The sequence below is a fragment of the Xylocopa sonorina genome, chromosome 1, assembly GCF_050948175.1.
Source record: "Xylocopa sonorina isolate GNS202 chromosome 1, iyXylSono1_principal, whole genome shotgun sequence".
In the NCBI taxonomy this organism is placed as follows: Eukaryota; Metazoa; Arthropoda; class Insecta; order Hymenoptera; family Apidae; genus Xylocopa; species Xylocopa sonorina.
Window position 1 is genome coordinate 3,653,174 of NC_135193.1, and position 12,450 is coordinate 3,665,623.

Sequence of the window (12,450 nt, forward strand, 5' to 3'; positions counted from 1 at the left end):
ACGAGAGCCAGTGCTTTGGTTCACGCAGAGAAAGCCTGTATACCAGTAATGGCTCTGCCTAGTATCAGAGCATGGATGTCGCTGGTACCTATGATAAATGACGTTGAGAAAAAAAAGAAAACACTCGAACCAACATGACGCGATAAACATCGTCGTCAGATTTAATTTGACGCACCTTCGTAAGTAACTACGCTTTCTAGATTCATCACATGCCTAATAATGTGATACTCATCCGATATCCCATTGCCACCTAACATCTCCCTGGCTGTCCTCGCGATCTCCACCGCCTTCGCGGCGGAATTCCTTTTTATCATGGAGATCATCTCTGGCGTAGCTCTGGCGTGCGAAATTTGATCAAAGTAGTCGAACGACACGAAAATCACTGATTACTCCAAAATAAAATATTACAAGCAATAAAACGATAAGGGTGACGCTGATAAAAATTGGATCTCTCTCCAATTTCCGTTGCACCCTGATATCACGCGTGATCATTTCGTACGTAAAATCAGAAACAGAGAAACAGCTCTTACTTGCCCTCGTCTTTCAGTCTGCCAACCCTGAGACAAGCCTGAAGGCCGAACGCGATCTCGCACATCATGTCGACCAGCTTCTTCTGCACTAATTGGTTGGCCGCCAGCGGTCTGTTAAACTGTTTCCTCTCGATGGTGTACAACCTGGCCGTGTGCAGACAGGCCTCCGCTGCGCCCAGGGCGCCCCACGCGATCCCATATCGAGCGTTGTTCAAACAGCTGAACGGTCCCTTGGACACGAACATTACCTCAGCGATCGTCCGTAACAGGTCGCTCGACAGAGTAGCATCGCGAGTCGTCCTCGAGTTCAATTTACCAATATGCCCTGTATCGTATGCATCGACTCTCGAGAACAATCCCTAATCGACCACTCTGATCGGTCCTGATTACTCTCAGGCAAAGGCACACCACTGTAAAGACTTACTTTGAGTCCTACCGCGTTTGGCAATAAATTCTCCTGTGGCACTTCGACGTTGTCCATCAGGATCATTCCTGTGATCGACGCCCTCAGTGAAAACTTGCCCTCGATTTTTGGGGTAGACAGTCGAGCCTCGTTGCCCTTTCTGTCCACGATGAATCCTCGAATGGTACCGTCCTCGCACTTGGCCCAGATGATTAGTACATCAGCGATCGGCGAGTTCGTGATCCTTGAATTTAACGGGACAGAGGGTGAAGAAGAGTGGTCTGAGTTGGGTGGAATTTTCGTGAAGGACTGACCAGGTTTTGCTGCCAGAGAGTTTGTAAACCTTCTTCTGAGGATCGTAAGTGGCCTTGGTCTCCATTGAGGCTGGGTCGCTGCCGTGGTTAGGCTCAGTTAGACCGAAACAACCGATCAATTCACCTGTCACTGCAATCGATTCGGATATTCGATTGTCTCGTTTGGACAAGGACTCTGTTTAGCGTTTGACAATCATTGTTCACAGTCTTTGCACTCGCAGCATCTTCGATCATCAACCCAGAAGAACTTTCTCATAGAATCTCAAGCGAATCTCCCATACTTCTGTCATTAATCCACTAGCATATATATAGCATATACCACCACACACACTCCGCACTTTCAACGAACGTCCTCTCCGCTCAAAATCCACAACGAAAATCTCCATTCTCAATCGAATCATCTCATTCGCAGGTCACATTTCTCGTTCTCATGCATATCATTAAGGAACATACCCAATTTGGGCAAATACCGTTGCTTCTGCGCCTCGTCACCGTGCTCATAAATGGCGCCAGCGACCAAGGAAGACTGCACTGAGAGCGCGGACCTGTACCCGCTGTCTACGTACTCCACTTCCTTCGCCAGGAGTCCGTAGGCAACGTAAGAGACATTGGCTGCGCCGTATCCCATCATGGTGCAACCCAGTACCCCCAATTCGCCCAATTCTCTCATGATCTCTTTGTGGAAGATCTCCTTGCGATTCGCCTCGATGACTCGAGCCATCAGTTTCTCGCGGCAGTACGATCGGAACTGATCTCTGATCAGGATTTCATCCTGCGTCAGCTGAGACTCCAAGTCGAAGGGATCCTCCCAGTTGAAAGTCGCTGTTTCGTTTCAAAAAACATCGACCAGGCAATTAATGGATGACTATTATGCAGTATCGCAGAGTTCACAAGTGAATTCAAGGCAAGTGTTTTCGTATTTGAAATTATTCGCGCTCTTAGTCACGTGATAGTCGTCACAGTGAGGAACAGCTGTTACGTACCGCCATCTCGTGGCTACTTGGAGTTCTCGATCGACACAAGCGAGTGATCACATGCGAAAGTCGAAAGCAAATTGTTCGTACTTACACTTTTCTCTGAGACGAGACGAAACAGAAATCTCTGGTAATTAAATTACTGAATTAAGAACGATATTGTTTCATATGGTTAACAGTGGATCGTAACGAATAGAGGACGTAAATCGTTCGATAAGAAATGTCTGTCGGAAGAGGTGGTAATTAACACGTTACGTGCCGTCACGTATGTGCCATTTCAAATTCTCATTGTAAAAGGAAGAATGCAAGCAAACTTATAAACCCCTCTACACCCTTTTCTCAATAATTACGGTCTTTATAACTATTGCTAATATTGTAAAGTATATATCAGAAGCAGAACAATTTGATTGCAAAGTGGAAGGTATCCAAAAATCGGTCCAAAAACGTCTCTATATTAGGAACCCAGTTAAGTTTACGCGAAATAAAGAAAGGATACGTTTCCATGGGATTCCGCTAAAAAGTCGGCCGTATCGTGATAAATTCTTGCACGTGAGGGCTGCCATGTCGAAAGCCGATGGAACACTAAGTTATAACACTGGCTATGCTCGCAGAAATGAGCGTCGCAATCTGTACCAGAAGTGGGAGGGAGATTTAAACAGCGCAACTCGTTGATAACTCGAACGCAATACTTAAGATGTCCCTATCAACGGTGGTTTTTAAGTCAGACTTTATTTATAAAACTTTATAACAATGTATCAATAGAGATATACATTTCCTTTTTAATAGTCGAATATTAACGAGTAATTCACTACCGGCTAGATCCATAAACGATTAAAGTTTGCAACGTGAGAAACGATTGTTGTACGCTGGAGAACGAAGAAGGAGAGTATGAGAGAGGGACAAAGAGGAGGAGGAGGAGGAGAAAGAGAGAGAGAGAGAGAGAGAGAGAGTAAAACAATGATGTTTGTCAAATATTTCACGACGATCGTTACTGGTCCACACGAAAGGCACTTTGATTATCCGCGAATGCGATATCTTATCGATCCCCGTGCAGGCTCGATCTTTATACTACGAGAATGTCGTCCCTCTGAGCTGGACCGTCCGGTAGCTTTTGATTAAACACTCGGATGTTGTGAAAGAGATAGCCGAGGGAGTCCATCACGGGTCGTACGATGGCCTGTGTGACGGCGGAGAGGAAATTCCTCGTGGCCGCGCAGGTGATCTTCCAGACGCGCAGACAAGGCGCCAGACACCAAATGTGCTAGAAATATCCGTTCAACTTTAACCCTATTCTATTCAATCAGACATTCTACTATTCCTAAACAACAACAAAGTAGCAGCACAATAGTACAAAATTTTTTGCAATCGCACGAAACGTTTTCGCTCCCTTCAAATAACGAGAAAGAGAACAATATCAGCAAAAGTAGTTTTTGTTCGTTCTTAGAAGGATAAGTAGGTCGCCGCCTTATCTTAAACATCCCCCTCGTTACTTGGGTAATTCTCGTTCGTGGAGGAGCAAAATAACGTAAGTGGATAGGAGGAGGCATCGATCGACCAGAGAACAGAGAAAAAGGTCGTCGACTCACCTGAAACGCGAGGCAGGCGAACGTGAAACCGAAGCAGAGGGCGAGCAACGGCGCGACGAGGACGGAGAGGAATATGTAACAGCAGCCCCTGGACAACCGGAAGCAATGGCCGCTTAGCCGCCACGCGCACTCCGGGCTGCGTATTCCTTCCGGTTCACCGATCACATCGTCCCACATCACCTGTATTTTAACGATTAGTCGAATCAAGATTCTTTTAGAAATCTTCAGCTGCTCTAGGGGAAGACTATAACAGTCTGTGGCCAAGGGTAGCTTTTTCCAAATGTCAAGGTCTTCCAGTTCACGTAAGCGACACTTTGCGCGCTTAACTTTCAACGCCTCGTCTATCTGTGCTAATTCTACGCAGCCAATTAACATCAACCAATTGAAAAAGAGAAGCAACGTCTCTTCATTTTCCAGAAAGCTCAGAGATCAATTTCAGTTAACGCTTGTAAAAATCCTTTGATCCTCCTCCGTTGAACTCATCTCAGTGTCTCAAAGCTACCCTCTACGTAACCCTCCTCACATAAACGTCTTCTAATCGCGATAATAAGACAATAGCGTTACAAATCGTACCTGCAGATGCTTGTTCAGATCGTTCGGATCCCTGTCCTCGAGCTCCGCGTTGCTCTCGTCCCCGTTCGAGGACTCGGGCTTCTCCATCCCTGGAAATTTCAAACTGCCACACTTCGGCACCGAGCAACGGAACGCGCCCTTGAACCGCGCCAGCATCGTCCGCTCGTGCGATCAACGGAACGACACACCTGGTGGAACGTTCGAACCGAGGGACCGCGGTCAAGTGCGTCGCCATCGCGGTAGCCGCGGTAGAAACGATCCATAAGACACCGCCATTGATTCGCAGCCGTGTTAAATAATACACGATCCTCGAGAGTGACGAGTGCCAATGCCAGGATCGGTGGCCTCGAGCGTGTGTACGACCGAGACTTGTTGCGGTCGCGCGAGTTCTGCCGTAGTTTCGACAGGGTGGACGTTATGGATCGGCGAACGGGTTTACGCGTACGTCATAATCTTGGCCGTATCGATTGAACCGCGACTTGCCCTGGCGTTTTACGATTATTTGCGTCGCCTGCGTGCCTCCTGCGACCGCATGTGGCGGCTGCTCGAAGCGGGGCGTCGAAGGGGTGGGCGACGCGTGGACGTTCCTTCGCGTTCGGATCGCGTCGCGCGGAAAAACGAGATTTCTGTACGTGTTACGGGCCAGACGATCGATCCAGGCATTGTTTCGAATTTTTGCGATCGTTTGAAATAATAAATATTTGCACAGTCGATTCTAATGGAGTATATCTGCGAATTAGTCAAGATCGTGAACCAGATTTCAAACTTCTAGTGCTATAGTTTACGAAGTGGCACGGGATCGCGTGAATTTTTAAACGAAACCTGAACGCGACAGAGAACAGGTTGAAACAATCGATCGCGAGCCGTAGATTGTCGCGATGATCGCTGCAGCTCGTTAATAATGCAGCTTTGGTCCCCCGTGAACACCTGCTCGCTCTTTTCATACACTCCGATTTCTATTCCAACCTGTGCGTCTGTTTCCAACGCAATTCAATAAGCAATGTACGTCTCTAAACGACGGAATAAAACAGAAAATCGTATCATCCACCAAGAATATTCACTAGTACCATTCGAAGGAGACTCGTTAAGTGCTCGATTTAAATCTAGAACCAAACACTCTGTCCCCCCAACTAAAACAAATGATTATCTCCTACTCAAACACCTCTTACTTTACTTTCGATCAAATTTCCCATCACCGTCCATTGACCCCGCGTGCGTTTGTCTCGCGATACGAAACCGAAATTCGTCGACGCGGTTCCCTTTTATCGAAAAAATGGTCGTTCGCCATTCTATCGAAGTTTACTCACTGGACTCCCCGTTCGCGACTCGTGATCCCCTTATTTTGCCGGTGTTTCCCGTCAGAGTTCACCGATTACAACCCTCTCGACGACACGCGCCGCTGGTTTCGTCCTCTCGATCGTGCAGGTGCGAGGATAATCCGCGATCGAGGGTGCTGGACAGCGGTCAGCGCGGCTGCGCGAGCCACCACGACCCTCGCCGCATCGTCCAACCACCCCGACGGAACGAAAGTGAATGGCCCGGACCGCGTGCGATCGAAACGCGACGCAAACTTAGCGAACGACCGCGATTGGGGTGGAAATATACAACGATCCCTTCGTAATTCAAATTTCAGCCAACAGAGAGGGAGAGAGGGGGTGCTTGGTTATTTTGTACCCTTCGACGTTCGTTGCTGTCGTAACTTTGTGTCCTCGATAATCGAAACTTGGACACTGAAAAAGTTATACTTGGAAGAAAGAAAAGTTTCGAGGGAAAACGAGAAATTTACCTGTTACGCTTCAACTAACTTTATGCTACTTTTATTTTAATACCTCCAAGCCTTAGTAAATGGTAACAAAGTTTTCTATCGCAAGAGAAAAGTTTTCCTCGCGTCTAATCGATAATCGTTTAAATATAGTACAAATTGAAAGCATGACGTGAGTTTTAAGAGGAGAATGACGAAATAGTTGGAACGTTTCTTGGTCGCGATTATGTAACAATGATAAGAAAATAAATCTCCGATAGAGCATGTTTGTCGTTCTACGGATAAGACGCTGTGCAAACAAAATTATTGCACAATGGATCGTTTAAAAGGCTCTTCGATTACGGTCGAATGTCCCAGACGGAGCGAAGTCTCGCGCGGGTCGACAGATGGAGCGAGAATGGCCTCCACTTCGACGAACGGAACGCGTTACCGATCGCGTACAACCCGGGACATTTGGTTACGATACGTGTGAACCATCAGCAATATTCCAACAAAAAGATGCGTCGTTAATATCAACGTGACCTACATTCGGTTTACGATCGAATTAAAATTCATACCCTACATTCAACGTTCACGAAACAACAACAACTCAAGAGAAAATGGCCCTGGAACAAAATAAAGATTGACATTCGAATCGTTGATCGTCCGAATTCGCGACGAAGCAACAAAAATTCTGCACTGAACTAATCGTCGAGTCACGACTGGACCGTCGTTCCTCGACGTTCACCAAGATGGAGGAAGAAAAATGGAAGCGGATTCCTTGGATGACGAGGCGGAGAGAAACAGTCGAGAGACGGGGGTGGCGGATGGAACGAGAGGAATGAGGATGACGACGGAAGGGCACGGATAGGGTAGGAGGGACACCACGGTGCAATCGCGGTGGTGAGTGCTTCGCACGGCCGGATGCGAGCGCCTCGAGATAAAGATAGCACGCCGCTTTCTTGTCGCGCCGCCTACCTCGTAAACGTCATCTTCCTATTACCGAGTTCCACGTAAACGCATAAGAAAGTCCTTTGATGCTTGGCCAGCTCTCAAAGGACTCCGTTCACCAGGAATCCGTGGCGGACTCGGCGTTCGCCTCGAGCCGGCCGATTCGAGGGGGAGAAGAACGCTCTCATTAATCCGCGGTTCGTTTCTGACAGCGTCCATCAATCGGTTCAGCCGACCCTTCGTTCGTTTTAGGAAATCGCGCTTTCGTGGAAGACGATGAATCGTTTGTTGTTTAGCGCGCCGCGAATAGTGCTGCTATCGTAATTGTACGTACAATTATTAGATTTTTAAAGAGAGTAACGAGGGTGTGGGGAATTTTCAAAAGTTCTATTCGACAAATCATTCATCAGGATAATTCGTTGTACGAAAAGGATTACTGGTTTCGATGAATTTATGGTTTCAGGGGGCTGACTCACCCCTCGCAATCGTTTAACTACCTTTCATGTGAGTCACTCGACCACCAAAGTGACTAATTCCACATTTTGAATGTTATCGATCTCCCATGCGTATCTTTTGCTCGAATTCGATCGCGACTCGGGGAATTCGCTGGTTCTAGGCGTAATCGTTGATAACGTTCCGGAATTGCACGCGTTATTACGTCAGAGCGGAGAGGAAAGAATGAAGAGGAACGGGGCGGGATGATTCCACGGGCGAGCGTGCCCTCGGTCACCGGGCTGTCGCCACTTGTCCCGGACACTTTGCGGAATGCTGCTCCGGAATGTCCATTATAATGGCACGCGTCGTCCATTCATGGTCCCGCGGCTGTCATCCGCAGCGACGCGACCGCTTTGTTTCGCGTTTTGACGCCCGCCGCCGCGCGACAGATTGAAGATCGATGCGAGAATAGAACCGCGCGCACTCGATATTTCCCATTGTCCCGTTTAATCTGTCCGCGGTTAATTCCATTGTACCCGTTCGCCGGCGACAGAGCGCGTTGCCGCACGGTTTCGTTCCAGTTGCGACGGGTAGACGCCCCGTAACATCCGGTTACACCCTTGAGGCTCGCGTTGTCGACACTTAAAAATGTCCCGTTTCGAAAATGAAACGAGTAAATCAACGTTCGGTGTTTCGTCTTGAAACTTTCTCCATTTTGAACGATCGCGACTGCTAAGAATGTTTGTACGATGGGGAGCAACAGGGGTGCAATTGTTGTTGGAGGAATAAATGATTATTTGTAAACGAGTGGAAAAAAAATCTAGACAGAACTCCAGCATAAATTGTTATAAATCGACGAGGTAGTCTACCTTGGCCCCAGACAGAATTTTAACCAGTTAATTAACTAACTAAGTTACTTGAACTTTGTACAATTTAGAAATCTTTAAATAACCTGAATCGATCGCGCGATTACAGGCAGGAGAAATTATCGTCAAGGTAATCACGGGTCACCGTATTTAATTAACTTATACGAGGTTCTGCACTGTGCCGAGTTAAAATAACTTTGCTCGATATTCCATCCAGTTACGTTCCTCGCTCGGTTAACGATCAATTCTGGTCGCGGTGCAGGCTCGCAGATTCCAGGGCGTGTCCCGAAATCGGCGCTCGTGTAAGCGCAGCTCGAAGAGGTTTTGCAGGATACGCGATTCGAGTGTCCCTTCACCGCCTCTCGTCCTTTTCTTACGTCATCCTCGCGGCTGAGTCACGTTGCCTTCCCTTCGACCATAAACCGCTGGCACCCTCGTTCACGCGCCTCAAGGAGGTCGAGTCACCCCTCGACAATCCGGCCAAGGTACGCCTCGACGTTGCTTCTAATTTCTCCATGACCGTTCCTAGTGGGATCACAGGAATTTCGGACAACGTTTGCTCAACCGTTTAGCGGAGATTTAGACGTTTCGTAGGATTTTCTTGTGGACATTGCTCGTGGAATTCAACGCTGTCCGTTGCTCAATCTTCACGCTCCTACGTCTTCACACAACTCTCGATTATCCACTTCAACTCTCATCCCACTATCGATAAAATATACAGAACACCAAAAAGTACAATTCAGACGTGAGAATACTTGTTCTGGTTCGAAAAGAAACAGCTTCGATTTAAATTCACTACCCTCTGTTATTCGCTCTTCTGGTTCCCCGCCATCCCCCAAGAACTCACCCCATCGATCCATTGCGAAACAACGCGGCGAGACGAGGAACCATTGCGTGAAATTCAAACGGACACCAACGTGGAACATCGTCGAATCGCTGGAAACAGCATTTTCGCGGAACAGATTCAACCCTTGGCGTTCGATCCTCGAGGGTGAGAGCCTCGATTATTTATCACCCTCCGCGAGGATAGGCTCTTAATTGGATTTAAGGGTCGAATGCTTTTACGGTCACTCGACTTGGGGTCAAGCCATTCCCTTGCTCATCCAGCGCCCCGAATTCCGCTCGCGTTTAATCGTCCCGCTCGATATTATAGACGACGGAGGCGGCAGATGAGGAAGGACACGCGGAATTCGATTATGCAAGTCGACGAAGATGGAGCGACGATCCGTCTTGGCGTATCCTCGATTGCCAGATACTTTGATACGATTATCACGCTATTGCGTGGTTACCAGGGATATCTGTCATCGATGAGTGCTTCATTTTTATTCACAACACGGAGGCATAGTCTCCTCTTTCATTGAAAAGAAGAAAAAAGAAAAATAGCGGAAAAGTTGATCGACGCGGTAATTGGTATACTGACGCAAAACGTTGGCTTAATTCGCGGGGATGCATCATCGATCAGTTGGATGAGCTAACAGGACAGAAATACGGGAATAATAATCGCGTGTCGACGAACGGAACGGGGATGGCGGAGCGTAGAAAACGCAGCGGCCGCAGTGACGGTCACGTGCGGCCGTGCAACGTGCTGGTCCCCGGCACTTAGGTTTACGGCCTGCCTCCGCCTTGCCCACTGCACCGGTTGTGACATAATAAGGCTCTCCCTTGGTTCACCGGTTGCACCGCGTCCCAGGCCGACCGCCCCGTCCAAGGAAATCGGCTGCGCGCGGAATTGCATTCCCCATTCGCAAATAAGAATCGACGCGAAGGCTAATATCGATCCCCGTATAAATTATGCAACGTAATTCGATCGCGTCGTCGCAGTCGTTACCTACGCAACGGCGAAGGAAAATTCTGCCGACGAATCGATGAATATTCATGAGCGATCGCGGGCCGATCCGTCAGCGAACGATGTGTATACCGATTTGCAATGGTAATTCGTCGCGCTGTTTTCTTCCAGCTTATTTTCCCAGACGCGAGGAAAATCTTGTCAGCTTGTCCCCTTCGAGAGTCGCGCTGGTGCGAGGCGAAAATTCGTCTCGATCGATCGATCGTCGCGTTAAAGTTTCGCAGGATCCCCGTCGACATTTTCCTGGCCGTGGTAATTAATCGGCGATACGGGAGCGAATTCTGTATACACGGCTGAATAAATTCTTGCCTCGCTATTTATCGTTAACGACAATTCAACTCGTTGCACCGGATTACAACACGGTCGAGCAGCTGCGTTGGGCAACGATAACTCTGTTAAAGGTCCCCGTCCAGCCGCATTGTTGTACGGAATCTAGGTGGGAGTAGTTATGGTTAGATAATGGCAACGCTTCGAGTATATAATTATCGTCTTAGTTACGCCGTATAATATATCATTCTCTGCCTTGCGTTCGCTCGACGCGAACGCGATCAAACATTTTTCTCCCTGCCCTCCCCCTCCTCCCCTTGCCTGTTAATCACATTTCGTCATCCTCCGCTTCTGTTTGATACTTTACACCACTGACTCGTGCACTACTTAATTATGCTACCGAGCGATTTCAAGTTTTATCCCCTTCGGATTAGAAGAATTCTGCTGTACCATACAGGACTAACAAATAAAACAAAAATCGTGAAACTCAATTAGAATTATCCTGATTATCCTCCAATCTGATACCAATCCTCCAATACCGTCCAAATCTCGACAGCACCCTTTCGCGTTAATCAGTAATAAAATTTCTCTGATCAAGGGTTGAACGTCGAGGTTCTCACCACGAAATAAACTCAAAGCGTGATCACTCCGACCAATAATGGTAACGTAACAAATGCAAGGAGATCGTTAAATAAAAATGGTCCAAGCCACCCTCTTCCGCGTTCGAGGCGGTGATCCACGTCGATCCAAAAACGACGTTCACGTGTCGGTCACCCTGGCCTTCGCGGCGGCGGGTTTTGTCGTGACGAACGTTCCCAGCGACTACGTAAGAATAATTCCATTTTCAGAGATATCGGCCGGCGTAACGTGACCGGTGTCCACGTGGTCGCGAGCACGTGTACGGGACGCGAGACTGTTACGTAAGCGGCGGGGCAGGCCGAGCCAGGCCGAGCCGAGCGGACCCGTTCGCTCGCAACCCCTATAAAACTCCCACGCGCACCCCAGTGTTCTACATCCACCCTCCGCCTCCTCTTCTTCCATCCTGGCAACTTTTTCCCCGCGCTAATAGCGCACTTTATATCGCCAATTCACAGAGCTATTATTAATTGGCTCTCGTTAGATAACGGGGGTGAGGACACCCTCGCGTAATAAGCGGTTTGAAAATATTCAGACTGCTCGTCGAGAGAGGATCGCACACGCCAGTACGTCTCGCGTTCGAGACGTTGTTCGAGGAAAAATTTTCATCGTTCACGCGAGGCTGAGACTAGTCGGAATTGGAGCCACGGGAGATCTCGAGGAGCGGGGCAATTTTCTTATTAGCACGGACGCGATGCGACGTTGCGCAACCAGCCTTCGATACACGCGCGAAACAGAACCTCTTTAATGAATCTTCGCTCCTCTATAAATAGGCATGTATCGAGCCGTTCGGATTCTTTGACATACTTTACGATCTTTCTCTCTCTCTTTCTCTCTTTGGATGTCTTTCGATCTCTCTTTCTCCCCTCGCAGTTTTCCACGGCAAAAATCGATCGGGTTCTTACTTTTGCAATTCTTTGACACCGGTGTACGAGTTTCAGGACGCGATTATAAGAGTGGTTTTAATGGGAGAGCGGCCAGCGTAGCACACCTTCGAACGGCATCTGCTCGAATGGTACCGTTCAATGTACCACATTTCCCCGGCGTTCGAGAGACGAATCGGTTGACACTGTCGGTCTAAATAACGGGACGACGGTATTACACGAGACGGTGCAGCTGTCCGTGCAACGCAATCCGCTCTTGTGCAACGTGATTCATTGTTAAATTAAAACATTCCGCTTGGATAAATTAACCGCTGCCTAATAACACCGACTGTCTTCTACTCTTCTTTATACAGTAAAGTGTTACATAAAATGCTCGCTCTTCTCATCGATCCACAGTTACTCCTTCGTTACACCTCGCGTCAAACAAATTTTTTTACAATCCAC

At 48.1% G+C, this 12,450-nt stretch overlaps 2 protein-coding genes across 4 annotated transcripts in view; both read right to left on the reverse strand.

Annotated features, from left to right (window-relative positions):
- LOC143430458 (glutaryl-CoA dehydrogenase, mitochondrial) lies at nucleotides 1-2,804 on the reverse strand. Its single transcript, XM_076906789.1, has 8 exons — nucleotides 2,718-2,804; nucleotides 2,316-2,348; nucleotides 1,701-2,069; nucleotides 1,248-1,377; nucleotides 955-1,177; nucleotides 531-760; nucleotides 176-336; nucleotides 1-88 (listed from the first exon to the last, which is right to left on the reverse strand). Exons 1-8 carry the CDS (start codon nucleotides 2,782-2,784, stop codon nucleotides 21-23), a joined length of 1,281 nt encoding a protein of 426 aa, XP_076762904.1. The 5' UTR covers nucleotides 2,785-2,804; the 3' UTR covers nucleotides 1-20.
- A 374-nt stretch (nucleotides 2,805-3,178) lies between these two features.
- The window catches only part of LOC143424645 (caveolin-3), a 53,339-nt gene continuing 44,067 nt past the window's right edge, over nucleotides 3,179-12,450 (reverse strand). Inside the window, exons 1-4 of one of the 3 annotated variants that reach the window (XM_076896857.1) lie at nucleotides 5,688-5,885; nucleotides 4,381-4,469; nucleotides 3,808-3,987; nucleotides 3,179-3,482 (exon numbers count right to left, since the gene is read on the reverse strand). In XM_076896857.1, the coding sequence (XP_076752972.1) occupies nucleotides 3,285-3,482; nucleotides 3,808-3,987; nucleotides 4,381-4,467 (465 nt within the window). In that variant the 5' untranslated portion in view covers nucleotides 4,468-4,469; nucleotides 5,688-5,885 and the 3' untranslated portion in view covers nucleotides 3,179-3,284. Of the gene's footprint in view, nucleotides 3,483-3,807; nucleotides 3,988-4,380; nucleotides 4,537-5,687; nucleotides 5,886-12,450 lie in introns of those variants that run through there. The other 2 variants (XM_076896848.1, XM_076896841.1) reach the window with 2 other exon arrangements.

Coding starts and splice junctions, on each gene's coding strand:
- LOC143430458 (XM_076906789.1), bottom strand. CDS start 2,784: ATGGCAGCCCTCACGTGCAAGAATTTATCACGATACGGCCGACTTTTT. Junction 1,378..1,700: donor ACGGTATTTGCCCAAATTGG/GTATGTTCCTTA, acceptor AATCGATTGCAG/TGACAGGTGAATTGATCGGT. Junction 337..530: donor AGACTGAAAGACGAGGGCAA/GTAAGAGCTGTT, acceptor TTCGCACGCCAG/AGCTACGCCAGAGATGATCT.